The sequence below is a fragment of the Lepus europaeus genome, chromosome 2 (genome assembly GCF_033115175.1).
Source record: "Lepus europaeus isolate LE1 chromosome 2, mLepTim1.pri, whole genome shotgun sequence".
NCBI lineage: Eukaryota > Metazoa > Chordata > Mammalia > Lagomorpha > Leporidae > Lepus > Lepus europaeus.
The window spans coordinates 132,419,331-132,443,136 of record NC_084828.1 but is presented as its reverse complement, the minus strand read 5'-3'; the positions used below and the strand labels follow the sequence as shown (position 1 = coordinate 132,443,136).

The window sequence follows — 23,806 nt, the reverse complement described above, 5'->3', positions numbered from 1 at the left end:
AAAGCAATTTAACTTTCCTGTGCCTCAGTTTCCTCATCTGTGAAGCGAACGTAGAACAGTTACCTGAGTTATTACAAGGGTTACATGAAGCACTTAAATATCTAACTGATACAGACAGTTCTAAGAATCTAAATAATGCCTACCGAGTGAGTATTTGTCGTATCTTTCCATCAAGGCCACAAAACTATTCTGAGTATACCAAGGGATGATTCCACAGGAGGATTTGCAATTCGAGGTGAAAAGGGGGGGAATTAAAATTCATGTTTAATGACTTAAGCGGAGCGGACGAGCTATGGTAACTGGATAACAGTTGGTTGGAGAGTTAGAGCTCCCTAACCCTTGACTTCTCTGGAAGCCTGAGGCCTCTCAGGCTCAGCGAGGACAGCGAGGCCAGTCAGGAGTGCGGGGAGGCGCGAACCGCCGCCCAGCCCCAAGGCAGGTGCGGGCTGAGGCGCGGGCCCGGGCCGCGGAAGCGCCGGCCGCCGCCCCCCGCCGGCAGCGCCAGCCAGGAGGATGCAGGCAGCAGCGGGGAGCGTGCGCGGCCACGTGACGGCCGCTATAAGAGCGCTCGGGGCGGACGCTGGGCTCCCGCCGCGCCTCCTCCCGGGCCGCGCTCCCCTCCCCGCACCCGGCTTCTCCGAGCCACTAACCCGCGGCTGCAGCGGCCGCCCGCGCCCCGGCAGCACCATGACAGGTACGCGCCGTGCCGCCCCGCGCGCGGCGGGCTCGGCCCCGCCGCCGTCCCCGGCTCCTCGCCCCGCCGCCGCCCCGGGCGAGTTCCCACAGGATCCCGAGTGCCGCAAAGTTGCCGCGGACCGCAGCGGCGCGGCGCGCAGGACTCGGAGCAGTGCGGCGGAGCCGGGGGCCCTGGGCCGAAGCCCTGCTCCGGCTTCCGTCTCCTCGCCCTTCCTCCTGCTCTCGCCGTGAAGGGCGGGCGGCCCAGCAGCTGCAGCGGGGCTGAGTGGGGGTGGGGAGCCGGGGGCGGCAGCCCCGGGGCGCAGAGGGGGCGCGGGGTGCGTCCGCTGCCTCGCCGGCAGGAGCCCCCGGGCAAGGGGCCGCCGAGAGCCGGGACCCCTGCGGCCTCGGCCCGGCTTCTCGGCCGCCCGCCCCGGCCCTGGCCGCCACGCCGAGCCTATTTTTAGGCCTTTGGGGCCGAGCTGCGGGGAGCCGGCAGCCGGGCGAGTGTCCCCGGGGGCGGGCCCCGCGGGTGGGAGGGCGCCGGCCTCAGCTTCACTTGTTGCAGGGCGGCGCGGCCGCTGGCGAATCTGCCCCCGCGAGGACCGGGAAGCTGGGAAGAAACTGGCCCTTCCGTGTGGTTGCGGCTGATTGCCGGGATGGTACGGCAGTTGAACTGCCTGCCAATCTTTGCAGGTGTGACGGAGCTCAGTCGCCTTTGCGGACGTGGAGCTCCTACCCAGCTGTTGTGGGTCTGTCGTTTGCTAGGTGTGGTGTTGTAGCCTGGGTGCTTCAGCGTTTGAGCACTTGTCCCGCCCCTTATTTAATCCAGGAATTCACCCATATCTTTGCTTCCTTGAATCCTGCTGTTAAACTTTCTTCAAGACCTGCGGGACGCTGGACCACCTTTAAGTTACAGCAGGACTCCTAATGCCCAGATTAAGTATTTTGGATGGAGACTGACTGACACGGTACTGCCTTAGGGCAGGTGGAAGATTAGAGCAGCAGGCACAGGCCGAGGTGGGTGGGCCTGACAAGGGGCAGGTGGCACTGCTCCAAGGGGTCCTCAGTGTGATGGGCTTGGAAGCCCGGGACCCACCAGGGTGGGCCATGCCAGTCTTTCTGTAACTTAGAAGTCGGCCTGTCCTGAAAGAGGGCTCAGCGATAAGAGGATGCGGCAGTCCTACGCGAGAAGATGGCTCTCAGGCCCCCGCACCTGCAGGACACACTGGCCCACTCGGCAGCACACGACCTCCTCCCGCTCCTCCACGGAACTGCCCCTGCCGCCAGCCTCCACGTTGGAAAATGGGCAAGGGAGAATGACGAAACCCAAGACGGAGCATCCATGGCAACATGTCCCAACTCCCTGGTTGGGCAACAGTGCCCCCAAGTGACCCCTGCCAGAGCCTGCTCCTCAGTCATCCTATACATTTGGATGCCCACCAGCTTGCTGTTAAAAAAAAAAAAAAAAAATCTCCACCATGGAGCATGCCCAGAATGGTCCCGGAAGAAAGACCAGAGAGAGTTAAAGGTTGGGCTGGTGGTGGGGATTGTTCAGGGAGAGGAATGATCCACGTGTTTGCCTTGGGTTCCAGCAGCAAAGTGATTGCTGAAGACTGCGGGAGCAGGGTGCCCTGGGTGCGGGTAGTAGCTACTCCTTCTCTAAAGTGGAGGCAGACTTGTTAGCGCTTGTGGGTGGTCTCTAAATCCATATGACAGTGATGGGTCACGATTTAGATAGCAGCCTCAAGGAGAGGTGTCTTCTGTGGGCAGTGTATCGGGACAGAGACCCCCGGGGACTCCTCAGAGGTCATGGGCGGGGCACATTTGCTCCAGGTTGAAGAATCGGTATGAAAAGCCGTGGAGCTGGTGTGTTGGGGTGCAGCAGGTTGAGCTGCCTGCCTATGACCACAGCATCCCATATCAGAGTGCCAGTTCGAGTCCCAGCTGCTCCACTGCTGACCCAGCTCCCTGCTCATGTGCCAGGCAAGCTGCAGCAGATGCCCTAAGTGTGCCGCTGTTACCTGTGCAGGAGCTCAGAACTGAAATCCAGGCTCCTGGCTCTGGCCTGGCCCTACCCTGGCTGTTGCAGCCACCTGGGGAGTGAACCAGTGGATGGAAGGTCTGTCTCTCCCTCTCTCCATGTCACTCTTTCAAATAAGTAAATCTTTTTTTTTATTATTTTTTTTGACAGGCAGAGTGGACAGTGAGAGAGACAGAGAGAAAGGTCTTCCTTTTGCCATTGGTTCACCCTCCAATGGCCGCCGCGGTTGGCGCGCTGCGGCCGGCGCACCGCGCTGTTCCGATGGCAGGAGCCAGGTGCTTCTCCTGGTCTCCCATGGGGTGCAGGGCCCAAGGACTTGGGCCATCCTCCACTGCACTCCCTGGCCACAGCAGAGAGCTGGCCTGGAAGAGGGGCAACCGGGACAGGATCGGTGCCCCATAAGTAAATAAATCTTTAAAAGAAAGAAAAAAACGCCTGCAGTGTGGCATGATCCTAAGACCCAGAATGAAGAATGTGGCCTCTACTCTCAGACTCAACTGAGGTTGACAGTTGGGTTTGTGCCTGCCTGAAGACAGACCCTTGCAGAAGAAAAGGGAAATTCGCTCTTGTTCTCTTCTCACCACCGCTGATTGACTGAAGTTCACCCTCTGGGTGATGAGCTGTTTAGTCTGCCAGTTTAGCAGTGTTCATGGCTCCGTAAGCCTCTCAAAGGTTGCCAGACAGTCCTGGGAAGCAAGGGTCTTTAAGCATTCTTGAAGCAGCTGCTGGGGTTTCCCCACCAAAAAAAGCAGTTGCTTCCTTAATAGAGCAAGTGGTCTGAGAGTTGCTGATTTTGCCGAATTGTTGTTTGAACAGGGTCCTGGGGAAAATGCTTTTTCCAAGTTAGATACTGTAATGAGTGTGGTTTTTCTTTTTCTTTGTATTAAGATCAGGCCTTTGTGACACTGACCACAAACGATGCCTACGCCAAGGGTGCCCTGGTCCTGGGCTCATCCCTGAAACAGCACAGGACCTCCCGAAGGCTGGCCGTGCTCACCACCCCACAGGTCTCAGATACCATGAGGTGAGAACCTCGTGGCCCGTGTGTCTATCCACCCACCCCAGGGCTCTGTCATCCTCCTTCCCCATCTCTGGCCTTGGTGGGCATTGAGTCACACCCTGTGCAGGAGTTGAGCAGTGGGTAGAGAAGGACAAGAGCTGCTGAGTGCAGGATTCCTGGGACCGAAACCTCCTCCTAGCTTTTGGGAGGTATCCCAGCCTAGCTCCCTGTGGGAGGCGGTGTTCTAACCCACACCCATCCTGAGTCCAAGGAATAGCAGAAGGAAGACTGCGTTCAACTTGGCCAAGTGCTGTCTAGGCGATGAACACGCACCTTTATGTAGTCACTGCTCACTTGTAGTCCTCTCCCAAAATGCAGCAGGGGTGCCCAGTCCTGTTTGAAGCCAGGAAAACGCTCTAGTGACTTTGAAAGAGAAGCAGTCCTTTCCTTCATTGCCAGTTGACGTTGGAGCCTAAAGATCTTTATTTCAACATAATACAACTAAAATCTTGCCAGAGGCTTTCTGACTTCCTGTTTTGTTAGAGAAGGCATCCTGGGGGGCACAGGCAGCTTGTTGATTGTGTAGTTCACTAACTTTAAAAAAAAATCTGGGCACACTAGCAGCTTTGTGTCATGTTTATTTCTGTGGGCTGCTAGCCCTCTTAGAAATTGAAAACGCCCTTTTTGTGACTTTTTTTTAAAATTTAAGCACAAGCCAAGGGCTTCTGAAAAGTAGGCAGTATGTATCCATATATATATATAGATATATATACATATATATGATATATATATATATATTTATATCTCACACTAACAACCTTGTTCCTAAAACGGTAATTTAGGAAGATGCCAAAAAGGCCATCTTCTAATGCATGTGTCCTGATCTGTAGCCTCTCAGTGAGGATGTGTATGAGAAATCAGAGTGAGTCTTGAATTTCCCCCTCCAGCATGAATTTATTATTTGCCTCTGGCCATTTCTTTCCAAACAGACGAGTTTACAGTTTAACTAGAACCCGCTCTGGGACAGCTCTGGAAGCAGAATATAAAAGATCTGTTCTGCATATCTGACATCGTTATAAACTTCCAGGGATGATGTTTTTAGCGTATGTTTTTCCTTGTGCTCAGTTTAGTGTCTTACCTGAGTCTACCCCTCTGAAGCACCTCAAGAGCTTTCCAAAATAATGCTGCTTAAGTTGTGGCCATGGAGAATTATACCTCACATAGCAAAGTGAGACGCCCATTGTGCCCCAGTAGAGTGCTAAGCACATTATAAATGCACACTAGATTGGAATCTAAAAAAATAGTGCCCTGGTAACCCAGCCCTTTGCCTTTTTTTGGGACACTGAGCGATGGGCAGTTCCCCGTCAATTGTGTTAGCAAACATGTTTGGTTAAAGGCTGCATTGCAAGTACCCTGTGCATACGTTACTCAGCATCATTTGTAAAGAAATGAAGCAGTCTGCAAGAATCAATAAAATGTCATCAAATATATAGGCTGTTCCAAAGATGAAACTCTTTGACCAAATGTCAGTCACATTTTTACAAGCCATCTTTACAACCTGCCCAGTATTCAGTGCCGGGATTTAAAAAAAATAGAAAATGTCTATAATAATTTTTAAGACTAGCACTTCATCCTCACCATAAACATTTATTGGGAAAGTTAGCTGCACATGCAGATGAACAGAATTTGCCCTCGAGTAAATGAAGACAGATTTCAGGGAGTATGCCCAACCAAGGAAACAGGTTGTTCTAAGTGACAGAAAGGGTGGGTCACTTGTTCTGAAAAGACACTGAGTGCCGTTTTCTGGGTTTTGTCTTGACAGAAAGGCTTTAGAGATAGTCTTTGATGAAGTCATCACCGTGGACATCTTGGACAGTGGCGACTCTGCGCATCTCACCTTAATGAAGAGGCCTGAGTTGGGTGTCACACTGACCAAACTGCACTGCTGGTCCCTTACCCAGTATTCAAAATGCGTGTTCATGGATGCAGATACTCTGGTGAGTGGAGCTCGCAGGGCTGCAAGGATGTCCTGGATATACAGGCGGAGACTTGCTAGGCATCTGAGGAATGCTGGCAAGACTTGAGAGTCAAGTTCAGATAAAACCACTACCGTTGTGAAAGGTGTTGGGGGATGACGGACAGTGGGGCCCTGGCTGCCTTAGCTGTCATCATCCTCTGTGCTGGATCACACTGGGAGCACTTCAGAAGGATAGGCCACCCCAAAACATTTCTGTAATGTTTCTCCTCCCGCTTTGAATCAGGTCCTGGCAAATATTGATGATCTTTTTGAGAGAGAAGAGCTGTCGGCTGCACCAGACCCAGGCTGGCCTGATTGCTTCAACTCCGGGGTCTTTGTTTATCAGCCTTCAGTGGAAACCTATAATCAGCTGTTGCACGTTGCTTCCGAGCAAGGCAGTTTTGATGGTATGTATCTGCAGCCTTCACGTCTGATAAGCTGCTCCTCCCTTGTAGGGGCGTCTCTTCCCAGAGCCGTGATTGCTGTGATGTCTTGTGCCTAGAAGACACATGAGATGTAGCACGTTTTAAGTTGTGCTCCTTTTGGAAATCCTTGGTGTGTCTTGGTGTGTCTGCGTGTACCACTTTTCCCCATAGATGCATGAGGTTAAGCAGTTTTATCAGCTTGCCTTTAAATGGGCTTTCTTATTCGAGTATTAGAAATGTACCACAGTTATTCAAAAAGTAAGACAACACTGACAGGTCAACGGCTTTAACATCTGTCCGTAAACCTGAGTGAACTTGAGCTCCAGAGGGCTTGAGAGCCACTGCCCACAGGAGGGTAAAAGTTGTCTCCATGGAAACTTGAAAAGTAAGCCTGATTATTTGGTTTCCATTCATTCTCTAAGGAGACATTAAAAAAAGAAGACGGAAAGTTTCTGTGAATAATCTTTGCTTCTAAACTCTCATTTTCTCTAAAGCTTATGTCTGATAGAATGATATCTACAAATCCAAATATAACATTAACAAAATCATCATCCATTTTCTATTGTGTTTGATGTATCTGTAGCTAAATGTATGTAAAGGTGATATGGACTGTCTATGATATAGGGACTTAGATCCTTTGGAGAATTACATTGTTTTTCATTTATTTTACTTGAAAGACAGAGGGACACAGAGAAACAAGAGAGTTTCCATTCAGTGGTACACTCCCTAAATGCCTGCAATACTCAGCCCAGGCCAGGCTGAAGCCAGGAGCCAGGAACTTAATCCAGGTCTCCCACATGGATGGCAGGAACCCAAGTACGTGAGCCATCACTGCTGTCTCCCAGAGTGCATGTTATCAGGAAGCTGGGAGGAAGCTAAGCCAGGACTTGAACTCCGACACTGTAATCTGGGATTTGGGCATCTTAACCACTGTGCCAAATGCCTATCCTCCTTTGGAGAATTTTGATTGAATGAATTAATAGCTATGTTTCTCTTTTAGGCCAATCTCTGAAATAAGTAATAAACCATTTTTTAAAAGTAACATCAGAAACAAAACACAAGATAAAATCAGTAATGTAAAGGCAGTTCTTTTAAAATATGGTTGATGGGTCTTTTGAATAAAGAAAAGACCCAGGCAGACAGGAAGAGGACCTAGAAGGACTCTAGGGATGACTCACATCAGATACCTGACACTGAGGCAAAGAACAGGCAGGCGAAGTCCAGGGGCTTTCTCCCCCTCCTCCCTCCCCCACCCCTTGTCCAAGAGGAGATGTACACGGAGTAGATCTATTGGAATTAGCAGAAGTATCTTAGTGACCTGAGATTCAGCCCTGGATTCAGATAGGAGGAGTCATTTTCTTACCTAGTTATAAAGTTAAAAATCAGAATATTAAAGTTTTTAAATTAAAAGATTGAAAGTTTGTCAGTAAATTAAGATTGAAATTTAAAACATTTCACATGATACTTAAAACTGAAATTGGGTTTTTGTCGCTGTTTATAGAATTGAATTCTATTTTGTCATTTTGGATTAGCCACTGTTGGAAATGTCACTGAAAGAATAAGGATGCTTAAGTCTGTCTGTCTGTGCTGTTTGGTTAATTTACACTCTAAGCCAAAATCTCAAGGGGGAGTTTTTCCCCTGCAAGGGATATTTGACAACTTCTGAAGACATTTGTCTTAGTTGAGGGGGTGGTGTGCTCCTGGCTTCTGGGGAGTAGCCAGGGATGCTGCTACACCCTGCAATGCACAAAACCAGGAGTTATCCAGCCCCAAATGTCAGTCATGCTGAGGTTGAGAAGCTGCTCCATGGAAAGACATTACTCACTTTAAAACAGCAGGACTACCTGAACCATACTGAATGGCAGTATCTGATTATTTCAGGCAACGTTAAGTGAGAAAATAACATGTTGAATGTTCACTGTGGTCAAGGCCGAATGGAGCTTCTTTGCTCTTCTGACATGTTTTTATATCCTGCTATTTCCTTTCATGTAAGGAATGGAGGCTGCACGGTTTCTCAGTTCTAGTGCTGTACACTCAAACCGCTGGCTTTTCTAAGAGGAAGAGGGGACTGTTCAAGCAGAACTCCACTGTTTGTCGTAACTTTCCCATCGCAGCAGGATCACTGCCTTACTCCTCCTCCTCCTCCTCTCATGTGAAGGAAGGGAGTGTAATCCTGCCAGAAAGTCAGTGTAACTGTTCTCAACTTCAGTAAGCGAATCACATTCTGAAATAGATCTTGTGGGCTTGCCAAGTGCCTGAAATCCAAATGATTTTAATCGTGTAAGGAGAGTCCAGTTTCTAACCGAGAAGCGTATTAGATGCTGTTGCTGTGAGATAAGAGTTTAGTTACCAAACAGTAGTGTGCCATTGTAAATTACCCAAGTTATGGTTTTAGAATATGAAACTTCATTAACTGGTAGGAGTCTGGTCTAGCTACTGCGCTTTAGAATCTAGAGGCAGGAAAGGAGTCGATGGATTTGTGGTGTAGAAGCCTGAACGTGGGCAGAGTGTTCAACTAGAAAGCACGTCCCGCCTTTTCAGTCCGAACCTGAAACCACTGTGAGATTCTCCCTGTGCCTGCTAGCACTTTTCATTATTCAGCACGCTTTCCAGCGCTGCCTTCCGCTGACGGACCAACTCGGGGACTGGCTCGTGGCCGGCAAGGGGTTGAATTTTCTCTGTTAGTAGAAATGCTTAATGAAAAGAGTTTTAAAACGTCGACCATGCAGATGAGCTCACTATGCGAAGATTCAGCGGAATATACTAGCAACTCTTAAGTGAGAGGTTGTTTTCACTTGAAGTAGCTGTCGCCCAGCTTTACCCAGCAAAGGCTCACTCGGTGCCTTGGGGAGCCTGCTCCCCTCTGGAGGGAGTCATACCTGTGCGAATGAGGACATGGGGGACTTACACTAGATATCACTGATTATATTCTGAACATCAAACTCATGGCAGTATCCTTGCTTTTCCTCGTTTTCAATATATTCTATACAAGTTATAAGAATTTTTAAGTGAAAATTATATCAAAAATTGTGTTTAGGTGTCACGCCATAGGCACTGAGGTGCACATTTTCGGGTATTTCTTTCACCATCGCGTCCGCTGACAGCCCCGGGTTTCCCCTCCCCCAGCCCCCCAAATTTAGCATGCAGAGGCGTACTTGTGAGCATTATTACTTTGGTTTTACAGAAGACCAGTTTGGCAGGTGTCTGTATCTCAGTCTGAGTATCTGGAAAACCCTGCTTAATCTCTCGCCTGTCTGTAGTCACGGATGGGGCCTGCTGCTCACTGACAAGCCACACAGGCCGCTGATGGCCGAGCTTTCGCAGCTGCTCCCGCAGCCCTTGTAACAGGAAAGAATGTGGCTGTCATTCTCATCACCAGCCCTGTAATCACCTCCCCCCAGCACCCTGTGCCTCTGGTCAAGAAAGTACCCCTAATAAGGCAAACCATTTTAGGCACCTTGACATCTCTTTCCCTCGCAAATACCTAGAGTATTAGACACTTAGACACGTCCCCAGTTCAATGCTGGAACCTAACTCTCCATCGGGGAGAATTTGAGTTCTGTGCACATCTTCCAGCTTTCTTGTCACTTCATCACAGAAGTGGCAGTTCCTGAAAAGCTGAACAATAGCTGTTGTGAAATAGATATACATTAGCATTTTATAGGCTGTGACAAGATGAGGTTAAATTTAGGGCGTGTTATCAGTAAGAGGGGGAAAAAGAGGCCATGGTATTATTTTAAGTACTAATGAGCAGTTCTTTCTCCTCGCACACTCATGTGAAATGAACTAATGCACTTGGCTCTTGAGTTGAAGAAATCAATCTGGATACACACAGAGGTTTCTTTTTCCCCGTGACTCTAAAGTATCCTAAATTAAGAGTGCTTGTACAGATGAAGAATGTAGTGCTTAACAGTTGCTGTCTTTTAAATTTCATCTGTATGTGTTTCGAAACCCAAGTCAGAGGAACTCAAAGTTTCTAATATTTTAAGGAAAAAAAAAATCTTAGTGCTTGTTTTAGTTACTGTGACTTAAATACCCTAAATGTTTTATTGGTGTACTGGAATTTTGGACAGTGGTTGAATTTTCAGAAAGAAGGAACAAATCGAGAATAAATTGACAGAATATAAAGTGTGGTTTTACTTTAAGCAGAATCCAGGATCTGCTGTGAGATCGGTCTACCCACACGTTTCATGTTCTGTGGTCTCCAAGGCCCTTAAATGGAGTATAGGAGTGCTTTTTAAATGTTTACGAGATAATTGAGTACTAAGTTCTATTGAAGTTTAAGATTGACCCCAGTGCTATCCTCTCTCATATCTGTCTTTAATTAGGCTTCACAAAAGGAGCTGCCCAAAAAAGGAATGAAGGACTGAGGTGTTTCAAGATAGTACTTGTTCAAACCGAATGAGCTCAGAAATCAGGCACTTCCCTTGGCTCCCTGAGTGGAGAGGGTCGGCTTTCACGTTGTCTCCCCGTGATGGGCTTTCCCCAGCTGCCCAACAACTAGGCTGTGTGCTGCCCTAAGAGTATTTGATCAGTTGCTTTCCATATAATTGTTCTCCTGCGTGCTACAATTAATGATTTAGATAGTGAGTATCTTAAATAAGTGCAGAGGAAAAGCAAATGCCATGACGTGTAATGGCAAAATAAATGAGCACATGTAAAGGTTTTTTTCCTTAAGAGCTATTTTGATTTCATTGTGCTCATGAGTATTTTCTTTTTTAATGTAGCCATCTGTTTGTCTCCAGCTATACAACCAGCAGAGACCACAGACCCTGTGAGACGTAGGGAAGGAGGAAGGGACTTTATAAGTGTGCAGGCTCGTATGCTGGTCATTTCACTCCTTGGCATTCCTGTGCGGTTCTCATCATTCATTCATTGGACAGATTTGTGTTGAGGCCCTGCTACCTAACTTGTGCTGGGAACCTGCCATTATTCCAGCTCTCTGAGCTGGTGGCAAAGTCAAGTCTGAGCTACATAGTTTTTCTCACCACTGTGGGTTGGTTATGTGTGTGTGGTTTTCTCTCTGCCAACTCTTGAACATTGCGGCATTATTTAAAATGTATCATGAGAGTGATAGAGGAGGAGCCCTGTTAACCTGGCCTTCTTACAGATGAATGACTGAAAATTCATTGCCCTCAGTGCACAGAGCAACTGGTACTCATTTTACAGAGGACCACACAGAGGCTCAAGTCTTCTATCTCTGCAGCTCGTGTTCTCCCCTCTGTTCCACAAATACTTCTCTCCATTGTCTTTTTTAGACTGATAGCACAATGAATAGTCTCATATTGTTCAGGGTCTGGAAGTATTCTTGGAAGTCTTACTCTCACCTGCATTTCTATAGTAGGCCCTTCATTTGGTATTGCAGAAATCATTTTAGCATCTAATCTGGGCAAGATACTAAGTTTAAAAGTGTCTGGAATAAAATGGTAGATGATACAGATTTTATCTCTGTTCCCATAAAGCTTATATTCTATGACAACTTACAGGCTTTTTTAAAAAGATTTATTTATTTATTTATGTGAAAGGCAGAGTTGCAGAGGGAGAGAGAGGCCTTCCATCTGCTGGTTCACTCCCCAGATGGCCTTGGTTCCAGCTTCCTGTTTTTATTTTCCTTAGTCTAATTTTAAATTTTAATCTTTTTTAGATTACTATTTTATCTATATCCTTATAAGCCTTTTTTGGAATAAGATTGGCATCTAAATAAATAGAATATATCTTAAAAAAAAAAAAAAAAAAAAAGGCCGGAGCTGCGCTGATCCAAAGCCAGGAGCTTCCTCCAGTTCTCCCACACAGTGCAGGGGCTCAAGGACATGGACCATCTTCTGATGCTTTCTCAGGCCACCAGCAGAGAGCTGGATCAGAAGTGGAGCAGCCAGGACTTGAACCTGTGCCCATATGGGATGCTGGCACCGTAGGCAGCGGCATTACCCACTACACCACAGTGCTGGCCTCACCTTATAGACATTTAACAACTACTTGTGTAATTATATAATTTAATCTGGGAAGCTCAGAGTGGTAGGGGAATCTTGACCAGGAGGACCTGCCTTAGATGGAGAAAGTGAAATTTAAGTCAAGAATGAGTATATCCTTGCATTTGTGTAATAATTTCATGGCTTGGTTGTTAAGAATCCTTTTTAAAGAAACAGTGGAAAAAACAAAAGCTATAACATGAAGTGGTAAAACGAATCAGCTGTTATTGCCTTTAAATGGACTGAGGCCAGTGAGATGCAGGATGCTGAGACCAAGTGCCTGGATTTCCATAAGCCACCTGGGGTTGATCCCCTGATCCTCAGTAAACCTCATAGAAAGATCCGCCAAGCTGGGCAGTTCATAAACATGATTTTAGTAATCCTTGGCATTCTCACTATAGACAGCACTAAGGATATCCACCAAGTTTATTATAGGAAGTCTGTTTTAAGGAGTGAGTACATGTTCATTTCAGCACCATCTATAGCTCAATTATTTTATAAGCATATTTTACTATAAATGATAGGCTTGATATCTGGTGTTGTGCTCCATTTTATGTGTTGAGAGCCATTTGAGAGCTGAAGCATGTCTTTCTTATTTTCATGGCTGTTAAGTCTGGACCAAACTCATAGAATTTACGACATTTCCAATAGAAACAACATCTTTAAGAGTAGTATCCTCTGATGTGATAAAATGAAAAAGGAGTTGTTCTTCAAAAAACTAGACCAGTGTAAACAAATCACCCAGTGATTAAAGTTTGGGCTTTGAGTCCGGTAGGCCTAGGATGTGTCTCAACATTGTGTGTTTCTGTCAAGCTCCCAGGTGATATCCACGCTCCCAGAACTTGGGCCACACTTTGAGCAGCACAGCTATAGCAGGAGCATTGCTATGGCTGAGATACTAGGGTGCGCATTTAAAACTGGAATTGACTGGCCCACCCTGCCGTCCGCCTTAGACTGGCCTGTTGCCCACAGACTGGGAGAGCACACAAACCACACACGCATTGAGCAAACAGATTTAAAAGGTCACACTCAAAAACCCCATTTCTATAAAACTAATTAGTTATGCAACTAATAGTCCCAGCTTCTGCTGAGTGCTATGGTGTGTCATGCTTAACAGCTTTATGACCCCACTCAAAAGAACTAGAACATACCACATAGCTATAAGGCTCTCAGTGGAAGGCTGATACAGAATCAGGTATTTGCTTTTGTTTGTGGAACAGATGTCCTGTGCCCATTGTGCCCTGTCTCCATGTCTCTCACCTGTGCTGCCACGCCCAGGCCTGCTGGATTACAGCTGCCCGTGATGCCTCATAATCCTGTTTGTCGGTTCTGAGATGATTCAGATTAAAAGTGTCTTAACCTGTCAGATTAAATAAAGCTGCCCTTGGAAGTCTGACCAGATTATACTGCATGGAAGGTCTAGGGTTTTGTGGTGAGAACTGAGCCATCTTCAGGGCATCTTTCTGCGTCTTATAACTCGGACGTGCTCAGATTTGCATTCTACCTTGAATTATGCTCTCATTTAGAGACCTCTAAGCAGAGGACACGCCCCACATAGATTTCTCTGTAGAAGTTGAAACATTTACCTCACCTTGGAAGTTTGTACTGTGTGCTTTTGAAAAAAAAAATGGCTAGGATCTTGAGACTTGCTGCATTTTAAAATTATTGAAGAGCCCACAAACTACTAGGTGGTATTTAAATTCTGTCTTTAATCCACGATTTTGAGCTCAAAGGTGATCCTTCGTAGTCGTATATTGATGGTCTGTGGTCATGGAAGGTTTGTGATCTGGGTTGTCCCATCTGGAGGCCAGGATCTAGTTCATTGTTTAAGGACTTGCCAGTTTAGTGGGCACCACTGACTCCCCAAGTCTGCCTTGCTGCCTTTTCTTGATGGTTTCCTGCTTGTTCGCTGCCTCCTCTCCCTCCTCTCCCTCCCGCAGCACACAGCTGATGGGCAGCGATGTTTGTAGGGTACCTGAGGGTAAACAGAAACGGCCTTGTGTGGCCAGAGGCAGCCAGCCAGGGGCTCTGAGGGATCAGCAGCTCTGCTGCCTGTTTCCTAGGCTTACATGGGTCGGATTTGGATGTTTTGCTTTGTAACTGTTATTTGGCCTCCCGGGAATTCGATTTCTTCACAGCATTGCATGAGCCAATCATTGTTCTAAGTGGAGTTGCTTTATTTTTTTTTTAACTTTTATTTAATGAATATAAATTTCCAGTGTACAGCTTATGGATTACAATGGCTTCCCCCTCCCATAACTTCCCTCCCACCCGCAACCCTCCCCTCTCCCGCTCCCTCTCCCCTTCCATTTGCATCAAGATTCATTTTCAATTCTCTTTATATACAGAAGATAAAAAGATCTTATAATATGCTGTAGGAAAAACATAGTATGATACCCACATTATAGAGCATTCAAAAACACATGTGTTATCTAGAAATGGGTATTATATGTGGCTAAATAAAGGAAAGCAAGACAGTTAGAACAGAATTCGTGACGGGTAGGTGCCTCTGGTGGGAAGGGCCAGTTGTTCATGTTCAGGTTCAGACACTGGATTTATAGAGTGGTATTACTAATACACTATATGGTCTACACATAGTTTTCTTTCGACAGTAAAGAATAAAAATAACAGTGTTTGGAAAGAAAGGTCTCAGCACAATTCTCATTTTTCGCCCTAATTGTGTTCTATTTTTACATTATGAAAATAATAAGGAAAAGTAGGGAGAAGAACACCCGTAACCAGCAGTCCCCAGCACAGTTGCTGCTGTTTCATTTGTTTTCTTCCAAAGTGGAGGTTTCTTCATGTGTATGCTCTCAATCATCATAGCATGTGCAGCTGGACAGGTTACCCGCTGGACTGCTGTCTTCATAGATATGAGTTTCAGTGGCTGAGTGATGTTCCCATGAGCGATTGGCATCACAGCAAGCCAACCCTTCCTATCTGGTGGAACGTTTAAGACAACTTTGTTACAGAATATTTTCAAGGTTCTTGCATTCATTTCACACATAATTTGCCTCTGTGTGAGGCATTCCACTGCATGCTAGAATTGTATGGTCAGCAAAAGAGCCATAACCTCGGTTCTTGTGGAATCTAGAAGCTAACAACTAGTACTTCCTGGGTGTATTTTGTACTACAACCACATTAATCCTTGGACTTGGCGGGGGGACTGCTTGAGAGCTGGAAAGTCACATACTGTTCTAATAAACAGAAGAGATCCCATATACCCTTCCCTCAATTTCCCCCCTAGAAATAGCTTGCATAACTATAATATCAGCTTGGAAGTTGCTGTTGATATAATCCAGCAGGCTCACTCAGGTGTCACCATCATTCGTGTGTATGGCTGTGGGTGTGTTTTCTGTGCAGCTTTTAGGTGCACAGATTAGAACAACCACCACAGTCACAGTGCAGAGCAGTACTGCCACCCGGGTCCCCTGGGACCCCTCTCATAGCACAGCCACCTCTCCTGCTCCCCGACCCTCACCCCTGGCAGCCACACATGTCTTCTGTCTACTTTGACCACTTGAAGAATGTTAGATAAATGGGGTCACATGGTGTGTAACCCAGGGGATTGGCGTTTCCCACTAAGCATGGCTCCTTGACGAGATCCCAGTTGCTGTGTGGCTCCATAGTTTCTCCTTCCTATGGCAGAGTTCCGGTCTGTTGTGTGAATGTACCACGTTCACACGCCCATTTCCAGGATTGTCCTATTATGAATCGGCTGCTTTGCACATTTCCTGGACCCTTATTTTGATGGTTATGTATCAAAGGGAATTAAAGACTTCATAGCTTGACACCTCAGCCACTAGCACCTATCCTCATATATCTGTGTAGCTTTGTCGAATCCCAAACAAGACTGATGAGTGGTGTGGTGTTTTGGCTTTAATATTTTATGCCTCGAATTATGTCTGTTTGTATTACTCGAATCATCTTTTGTCTGTCTGCGTCCATTTGAGCTGCTGTGCCATCGTACTGTAGACTGGGTGGCTTCTAAACAACAGGAATTTCTCCCTGTCCTGAAGGCTGGGAAGTTCAGGATCAAGGCCCCAGCATCTGTGGTGTGTGGAGAAGGCCTGTTTGCGGGTCCATAAACAGTTGTCTCTGCTGGAACCTCTCGAGCCCCTTTTATGAGGGCCCTGATGCCATTCATGAGGTCTCTACCCTCATGATCCGATCATGGTCTAAAGGCCCCACCTCCTCCTACCATCACCTTGAGGTTAGAATTTCTTTTCCTTTTGTTTTGTAATTTTTATTTCAATTTTATTTGAAAGGCAGGAAGAGGAGAGAGAAATCTTCTATCTACTGGCTTATTCTTCAAGTGCCTGCAATAACCAGAGTTGGACCAAGCCAAAGCCAGAGGCCCAGAACTCAATTCAGGTCTCCCACATGGGTGGCAGGGACCCAGGCACTTAAACCATTGTCTGCTGCCTTCCAGGGTATACAGTAGCAGGAAGCTGGATGAGAAGCAGTGTAGCCAGCTCTTGAATCAGGCACTCTGACATGGTTGTGGGTGACCCGAGCAGCAACTTAACCCTGCCCTGAGGGTTAGGGTTCCAACATGCAGCTTTTGGTGAACGTAAACTATTCAGTCGACATCTTCTTTATCAGAGTGTAGTATATCCTGTTGCGACATTCACTGTCCTTTGGAACTTATGAGGGTGAAGCTTTGATGTTTGTCCCTTGAAGAATGGGGACCTGTCAGACCTGAGAGGTTGCTCCAAGGACATTACCCAGTGAATGCTGATCCTTAGAGTTGGTGGAAGGTATGTGAAAAGGATAGGAAACCAGAGGATGGACAAGATGCATTTGGATTTTGAACCTAAATTCCTCATCTCAGTGCTTACCTCTTTTATTTAACTAAATCTCACTATTTACCTCTTTTAGTTGAATAAATCTTTAGATTTTTGGTTTTGCATCAAAACCAAAACACCTGAGTCTCAGTGACAGGCAGTTGGACTTGCTGTATGTTGAGAAAGGAAACTGGAACTTGGGGCAAAGCTCACCAAGGAGGGCAGTGACTGAGGGATGCCAGGATCACCCTTAGAAGAGCCAGCAGGATTCTCCTGCCTTCCATCCCCTGTGCCCTCACACCGGTGGCCTGCATGAGGGACTCTGGTACTAAACGTGCTTTCTGAAGTCCTGTGAGTCCAAAACAAAGCACAAGGACTCCATGGAATGGGTATGACGTGGCTTAGGGACCTGTTTGGTTACTTACACAATTTAGGTCAGACAGCTGTTTAGATGTGTATTTTCATTTCTTTTGAATGAACAGCCAGGGTCCTCACTGTGTGAAGAATGTGTGTGATCTGGGAGCCCTACGTGTTGAGCCAAGTACTTTGCCGTGTAGTTGTGGTTGACCGTGGCCACAGCAATGATTCACTGGCAACCTGCCCAGAGGCTTGGTCAGTGGCAGGAGAGCACACCACAGGCATGCTGTGGCCTCCTGGGCCTCTGTCCATGAGCCAACAGTTGGAGGTCCCAGAAAACAATTCCTCAATTCCAGTTTGCTTTCTATTGCTTTTTACCTTTTTCTCTCCAATGGCTCTTGGGGAAACGTTTATAACTTCTAATGCTGGTGAGGTCTGGCCTTCCCTACCTCTCTGGAACTCAGCTGGTGTACCCTGTTCCCCTCTCTGCAGTCCACCTGCCAGGTCTTCTTTTCTTAAAAGCTTCACGTTCCTTCTCAGCCCAGGACTGGTGTGCGTGCTGGAACACCATTATCCCTCTTCCAACTCCCTCGGTTTGCCGCAGATGCCCATGCTCCCCTCAGATCTTGGCTCACACACAGCATGCTCCTGGGAGGCTCTGGGAGCCACTTGTGCGTGCACTCACAGCACCCTGTGCGTCCTTCACTGCCCTCATTGCCGTTAGCGGTGTTGGTCGACTCTTGGTTGCAGTATCAACACTCCCACCCCCACAAAGGCCCTTGTGAAGAAGACCCTGAATTGTTCACTGTTGCCTCTGCAGTGCCTGCTCCTTTATCTGGCACGTAGCAGCTTCTCAGTAAATATTTAGTGAGTTAATTAAATCAGAGAAATCACTACCCACTAAAATGTCCTTAAGGGGTGTGATGTGGAATGTGGATCTATTTTAAAGTTCTAGTTATATATTCCTATGAAATTGTTGATCTTTCCTGGAGATTTGTTAACTATAATGCCTTTTTTTTTTCTTCCAGGTGGGGACCAGGGCTTACTGAACACATTTTTTAACAGCTGGGCAACAACAGATATCAGAAAACACCTGCCATTTATTTATAACCTAAGCAGCATTTCTATATACTCCTACCTCCCAGCATTCAAAGTGTAAGTGCAAATTGTTTAACCTGTTGGGGATGGTGAGGGAAGGAGGAGTGGGGCTTAAGATTTTGGAGTTGCCTCTTTGTCATTCTGAGGCAAAAAGGGTGGGGACATTGAGGAAAGTCTTTTTATTAGGAGAAACTTGGCTGCAATTGGGAGATGTTTTGATGCTGTTGATTGCTTTATGTTTAGACTCACCCCATGTAGCTGCCTTAAAGGACAGTTCCTGGTGTCTGGCCTTCTGTTAAATCACCCCTAGTCAGGAACACAGAGTAGGGGACAGGCATTTGACCTAGTAGTTAAGATGCCCAAATCCTGTATCCGACTGCCTGGGTTCAATATTCAGCTTTGCTCCTGACTCCAGCGTGCTGACAGTGCAGACTCTGGGAGCCAAAAGTGAGAGCTCAAGTAGTTGGGTCATTGCCCACCCACATGGGAGATCTGACTGGAGTTCCCAACTCCCTGCTTTGGCCCTAGCCTGGGACTGTTGCAGGCATTTGGAGGAGAGAACCAGCAGATAGAAGCTTATTTCCTTTCTCTCTCTCTTTTGCTCTTGCAAATAAATAAGTAAATAAATGTTAAAAACCCACATAAACTGTACAATTCATGCATTAGGCACAAACCTGGCCTCCACTTTATACTGGCACTGTCACATTCCCTCCTGTACGACTCCATTCCCTTCATGGTTGTCATGGGTAGTGAGATGCAGGCTGCAGTGCGGTGTCCTGGTTGGGAGTTGGGCTCAGTTCACATCTTAGAGTAGCCCCTTGCTGGAAGGGGACCTTAGCCTAGGTCCTGACTTCCCTGATCCAACGTGTCCGTGGGGTTATCGTGAGCCTGGGTTGAGGGAAGTATGCACAGTGGTCTGGCTTACACTTCGTGCTCAGAGAAGGGTAGGTGATGAGTCAGTCTTGTTTGAGAGAAGTATAGCATTGAGAGCAATCCTTGAAGCCAGGAAAGTCCTTTTTCTGCTCCATGATTAGGACTCTACGCTTCAGTTCCCCTGTGTATAAATGAGGAGGAAGAGTGTGTCCCTCATAGGGTTGGAACGAGATGCAGTGAGTTTGTGTGCATGAGTGAGCAGCAGGCGATGGCTGTGGGTGCCGTGACTTGCTGTGATAGGATCGTTTGGTGTGTGCTCTGTACCGGGAGGGCCCGGGTCCCGGTCTTCAGCCTCTGACTCTGTGTGTTGAGCTAAGATGATGATTCAGATCTCTTGAACAGGAGCCTAGCTGTCAGGTTGACGACGAGGCACAGCCGTGAGCAGGGAAGCCCTTCATCAAGTTGGCCTTGTCTTGGCCATCTCTCTCTCTCTGACGGGCATTCCTGGGAGAGCAGGAAACAAAGGGCCTTTCACTCCTCATGTTTCATTATCCAGAGTGCTCCGCACAAGTCTCACACCGCCGTGGCGAGCCTGGCTGGCTTTACGGCAGAAATGTTTCCTTCTCTCTTCTCTAGCTGCTCTGTCAGCATCCCCAGATAAGGATTATAAGCATCTGGTGCCCTTTCCTCCCCACTGTTGTCTTGGCAAATGTATCCAACAGCCTCTCGATTGTCTTCCCTTTCTGAAACAGGCAAACTCAAGTTCACCAATCGTGCTCTGAGCCAAGCACCCAGAACCAGATCCGCTGTTTATAAAGGGAGGAGCAGCAGAAGCGTTGTTTTCACCTCTCAGTTGTTGGCCTTGTAAAATACAAATCTGTCTCGCACAGAGCTGTGGACCTGACTCATTTGCATCCTTTTAGCCTCCTACCTAACCCTGCGTTTTTGAATAGTGTCCTGCGCACCATGATATCTTGACTCCAGAGAGTGGAGTTTGTGTACAATAGGGCAGTTGCTTTTAATTTAATTTACTGAATTCGCCTTAGAAGCAAAAAAGAGTGGGAAAGAGAAATGTTAATAGTGTGACCACTCTGATAAAAATTCTGCGTAGTGAGCAGGTGCCTTGGGGTGAGCACCTTGTGGAGGTAGGAATCTGATATCCGCTACTTGGTCTCAGTTCCCAGATGGTGTGATGTGGCCCTCAGTACCTAGCAACTATTTCCCCGGTGCCTCAGTTTGACTCCCTCTTATCCTTACCGTACTGGCCAATGTTGAACACACTGTGTCTTCCAGGGACAGCCTGATTTGCACACATTGCTTGCATTTATTTTAACATAGCAGAACAAGAAACAGGAGCAGAGTGTTAACTATTTGCTGGGGTGGAGGTTGAGGAGGGTATGGACTTCGTTGCTGGAACCTCGGCCCCCTTCTCTTAAGAACCTAGTTGCGTATAGATCCTCTAAATGGGTTTCCCAGAAAAAAACAGTTGAGATCTAAATTACAATGGTCAAGCTGGTTTTTCCTTCCGGGCTCAATGAAGAAGTGCTAATTTTGGCAATCTCCTTGGTTTATTACCCTTACTATAGAGTATGAGATGCACTGGGGAGGTTGCGAGTGACTCCATCCATTAGCCAGATGTCGGCCGGCCTGCGGGCTGGCGGGAGTCCCTGTTGCTGCTCAGTAGCTCGCCCTTGAGGGTGTCAGCGCTACATTTCTGCGATAAGGCTCTCAAAGCCCTGCCTCGGCTCACCCCACGGCTGCCTGTTTGGCAATGTTGAAACCAGATCAAAGAATTCGTCTTCCCTTGCCACTGCCGGGGAATGTTTTAACTTTTCTTGCAGAGACCCATCTCCAAAGATACATCTGCTTACCTTTCCTTACATTGGGAAGGGTTGAAAAGGTGCAGGGAGTTGCATTTCTTTTTTGTTTCAACTAATGTAAAAAAATGCCAAATCCTTTGCAAACCAAAGTAGCCCGTCATGAACATTTGGGCCACCACAGCTGCTCCTCAAAGAGCCCCTGTGACTTTGAAGCCTCACCCAGGTATTCAGAACATCCTTGGTAGTCTCCAGGACTGAGGAGCACCTAGGTCTTCCCTAGGTTGCATGGGGAATGGTAGTTAGAATAGGAGACTGTGGCCTGGTTTAGAGCCACTTGGGCTCCACAAAGCAAGAAACGAGAGTTTGTGTCCCCAGCTCCAAACATGTGCCATAAGGTCACCAAGGCAATACTTAGAAACCCCAGAATCTCAGCGCCTTGGCTGCCTTGGAACAGTGTGGCCTTTGATGTTCTGTGAAGTTTCAGCAGTATGAATCAGACTTAACATGAACGTGAGCCATGAGATAGCAAAGTGAAGATTTTTTTTTCTGTGTATTATTTGGATAGAACTAAATAAAGAGCTTTAATAGTTTTACCACTTTGAATGCTCAAAAATGTAGCTTCCTAAAGGCAAAATTAGTAATCTTTTTTGTAATAGAAAACCCTCTCAACACAGCATCATTTGAGAATTCAAATGTTTGGTTTAGTGATTTTTAAGTTAATTTTTAGTGTATGCATTGGGAGACAAGTTATAAGTACATTTGTAATGAAATAATATATTTGAAATGGCTCAAATTCATGTTAATTTTGAAAGTACCAAGCATAATGTTTGGGATATAAAAGACTTTTAATGACTATTAGAGGTTTTTCAAAGTTTTTTCCAACTGAAGGACCTATTTCATCCATATAGCATATAGAATTTGGTTTATGTAGAATGCTAGGAAAAAATTTTTTCATTATTTTGTTGTGTCAGTCATTTAATTCCATTTTAGCTTTCTATTATACCCACTGACTAAAAGTTCTTTATATCATAGCATGTTATATGAAACAAACCTAAACCCAAGATACAGAATTCTCTGGTATTGCTCTAAGTTACCACACAAATTAACTGGCCAACTGATTGACTACAAGCCTGATTTGCCAAATAATTTTCATATTAATGTTTTGTTTTGCCCTCTTACTTGAACTGAGATAGGATCTGAGAATTCCCATTTATTTCACTGTCTTAAACTTTTCTGAGGATAGTTGTATGAATCTCTTTTTACAAGACTGTGACTCACTCACTAAGACTCTATCAAACATATTTAAAATCAGTATTTTCCCAAAAAACAAATAGAATCATCAGCGTGGTAAATTCTTTTGTTCTTTGTATTTCTGATCTGATTGTTCAAGATGTCCTTGGCCCCAACTCTCCCCATGACTATTTGTTGAAGCTGTAGCCTTTCTATTTTCATTTCATTTCTTTTTTTCTTTTTTTTTTTTTTTTGCCAGGCAGAGTTAGTGAGAGAGACAGAGAGAGAGTTGTAGACAGTGAGAGACAGAGAGAAAGGTCTTCCTTCCGTTGGTTCACTCCCCTAATGGCTGCTACGACCGGTGCTGCGCCGATCCGAAGCCAGGAGCCGGGTACTTCCTCCCAGTCTCCCATGCGGGTGCAGAGACCCAAGCACTTGGGCCATCCTCTGCTGCCCTCCTGGGCCACAGCAGAGAGCTGGACTGGAAGATGAGCAACCGGGACTAGAACCTGGCGTGCCAGTGCCACAGGCGGAGGATTAGCCAAGTGAGCCATGGGGCCAGCCAGTTTTCATTTCTTTTTTCTCATTCGTACTCCACCTAGAACCCTGAGGCTGTTGTAGTTTGCATCGCTCTTCTTCTCAGGTCATTGGTTGACCTACCCGGCAGTGCTGAAGCACGCGCTGCGTGTCACACATTCAGCACAGCCGAGTCCCGGGGAGGAACAAGGGAGCTCCTCGTCTCCTCCACTGGCAGCTGCTTAGGTGTGCAGAGTTCCTGTCTGTGGCGCGCCATGGTCCCTTAGGGGCTGCATGTTCAAAAAGAATCGAGTGGTGGCTGCACAGACATCTTGCTCCTCTTTTCTGGGTATTAGCGATGCCTGTACAGCCCAGCAACGTGGCCATCTGGTCATTCTGACCTCACCCCTAAGTGTCAATCAGATGATTTGCCTGGTCAGCCGCCCTGCCCCAGTCTTCATCATAAGGGAATAACTTCCATCTCAGACCCACCCCAGCCTTCAGAGGCCCCTCCGACAATAGGCAATGAAGGGCACAAGAAGTGACCTCATGTGGGTTGAGACAGGAGAAATCCTGTCTCAACAGAAGAGGGAGCTCACGGGAGAGGAAAGGCACGGACAGCTTCCTTATAGCTCCCATACCCGTGGGCTTCACACCTGTTATATGGCAGGTCTCCAAAAAAGTTCATGAAAAAATGTGTACTATGACAAAAAATTGTACAAAAATTTCAAAAAAAGTTTGCATCAAAATAAACTTATATTTTAATTCCATTTTTCCCATGAGCATTTTGATGTATCCCCTGAGTCTGTGCCCTAGCAGATTTTATTTCTGCTACCCAGAATTTTTTTTAAAACTCCATTATCATTGTTTATAAAACCCAAGTTTCCAACTTCTTTGGAAAAGTCAGATACTTGGTGGTGTATGTCAAATGTGTCTGGTACAGGCTGGTGGCCTGTGCAGCCAGAATGATAGAGTTGCCATTTCCTGGAATGGGA

The 23,806-nt window shown here is 46.6% G+C and overlaps 1 protein-coding gene across 1 annotated transcript in view; it reads left to right on the top strand.

Annotated features, from left to right (window-relative positions):
• The first annotated feature begins 593 nt into the window (after window positions 1-593).
• The window catches only part of GYG1 (glycogenin 1), a 36,703-nt gene continuing 13,490 nt past the window's right edge, over window positions 594-23,806 (top strand). Inside the window, exons 1-5 of the mRNA XM_062213370.1 lie at window positions 594-694; window positions 3,608-3,743; window positions 5,542-5,716; window positions 5,981-6,143; window positions 18,303-18,429. Of these exons, the coding sequence (XP_062069354.1) occupies window positions 688-694; window positions 3,608-3,743; window positions 5,542-5,716; window positions 5,981-6,143; window positions 18,303-18,429 (608 nt within the window). The 5' untranslated portion in view covers window positions 594-687. The remainder of the gene's footprint in view (window positions 695-3,607; window positions 3,744-5,541; window positions 5,717-5,980; window positions 6,144-18,302; window positions 18,430-23,806) is intronic.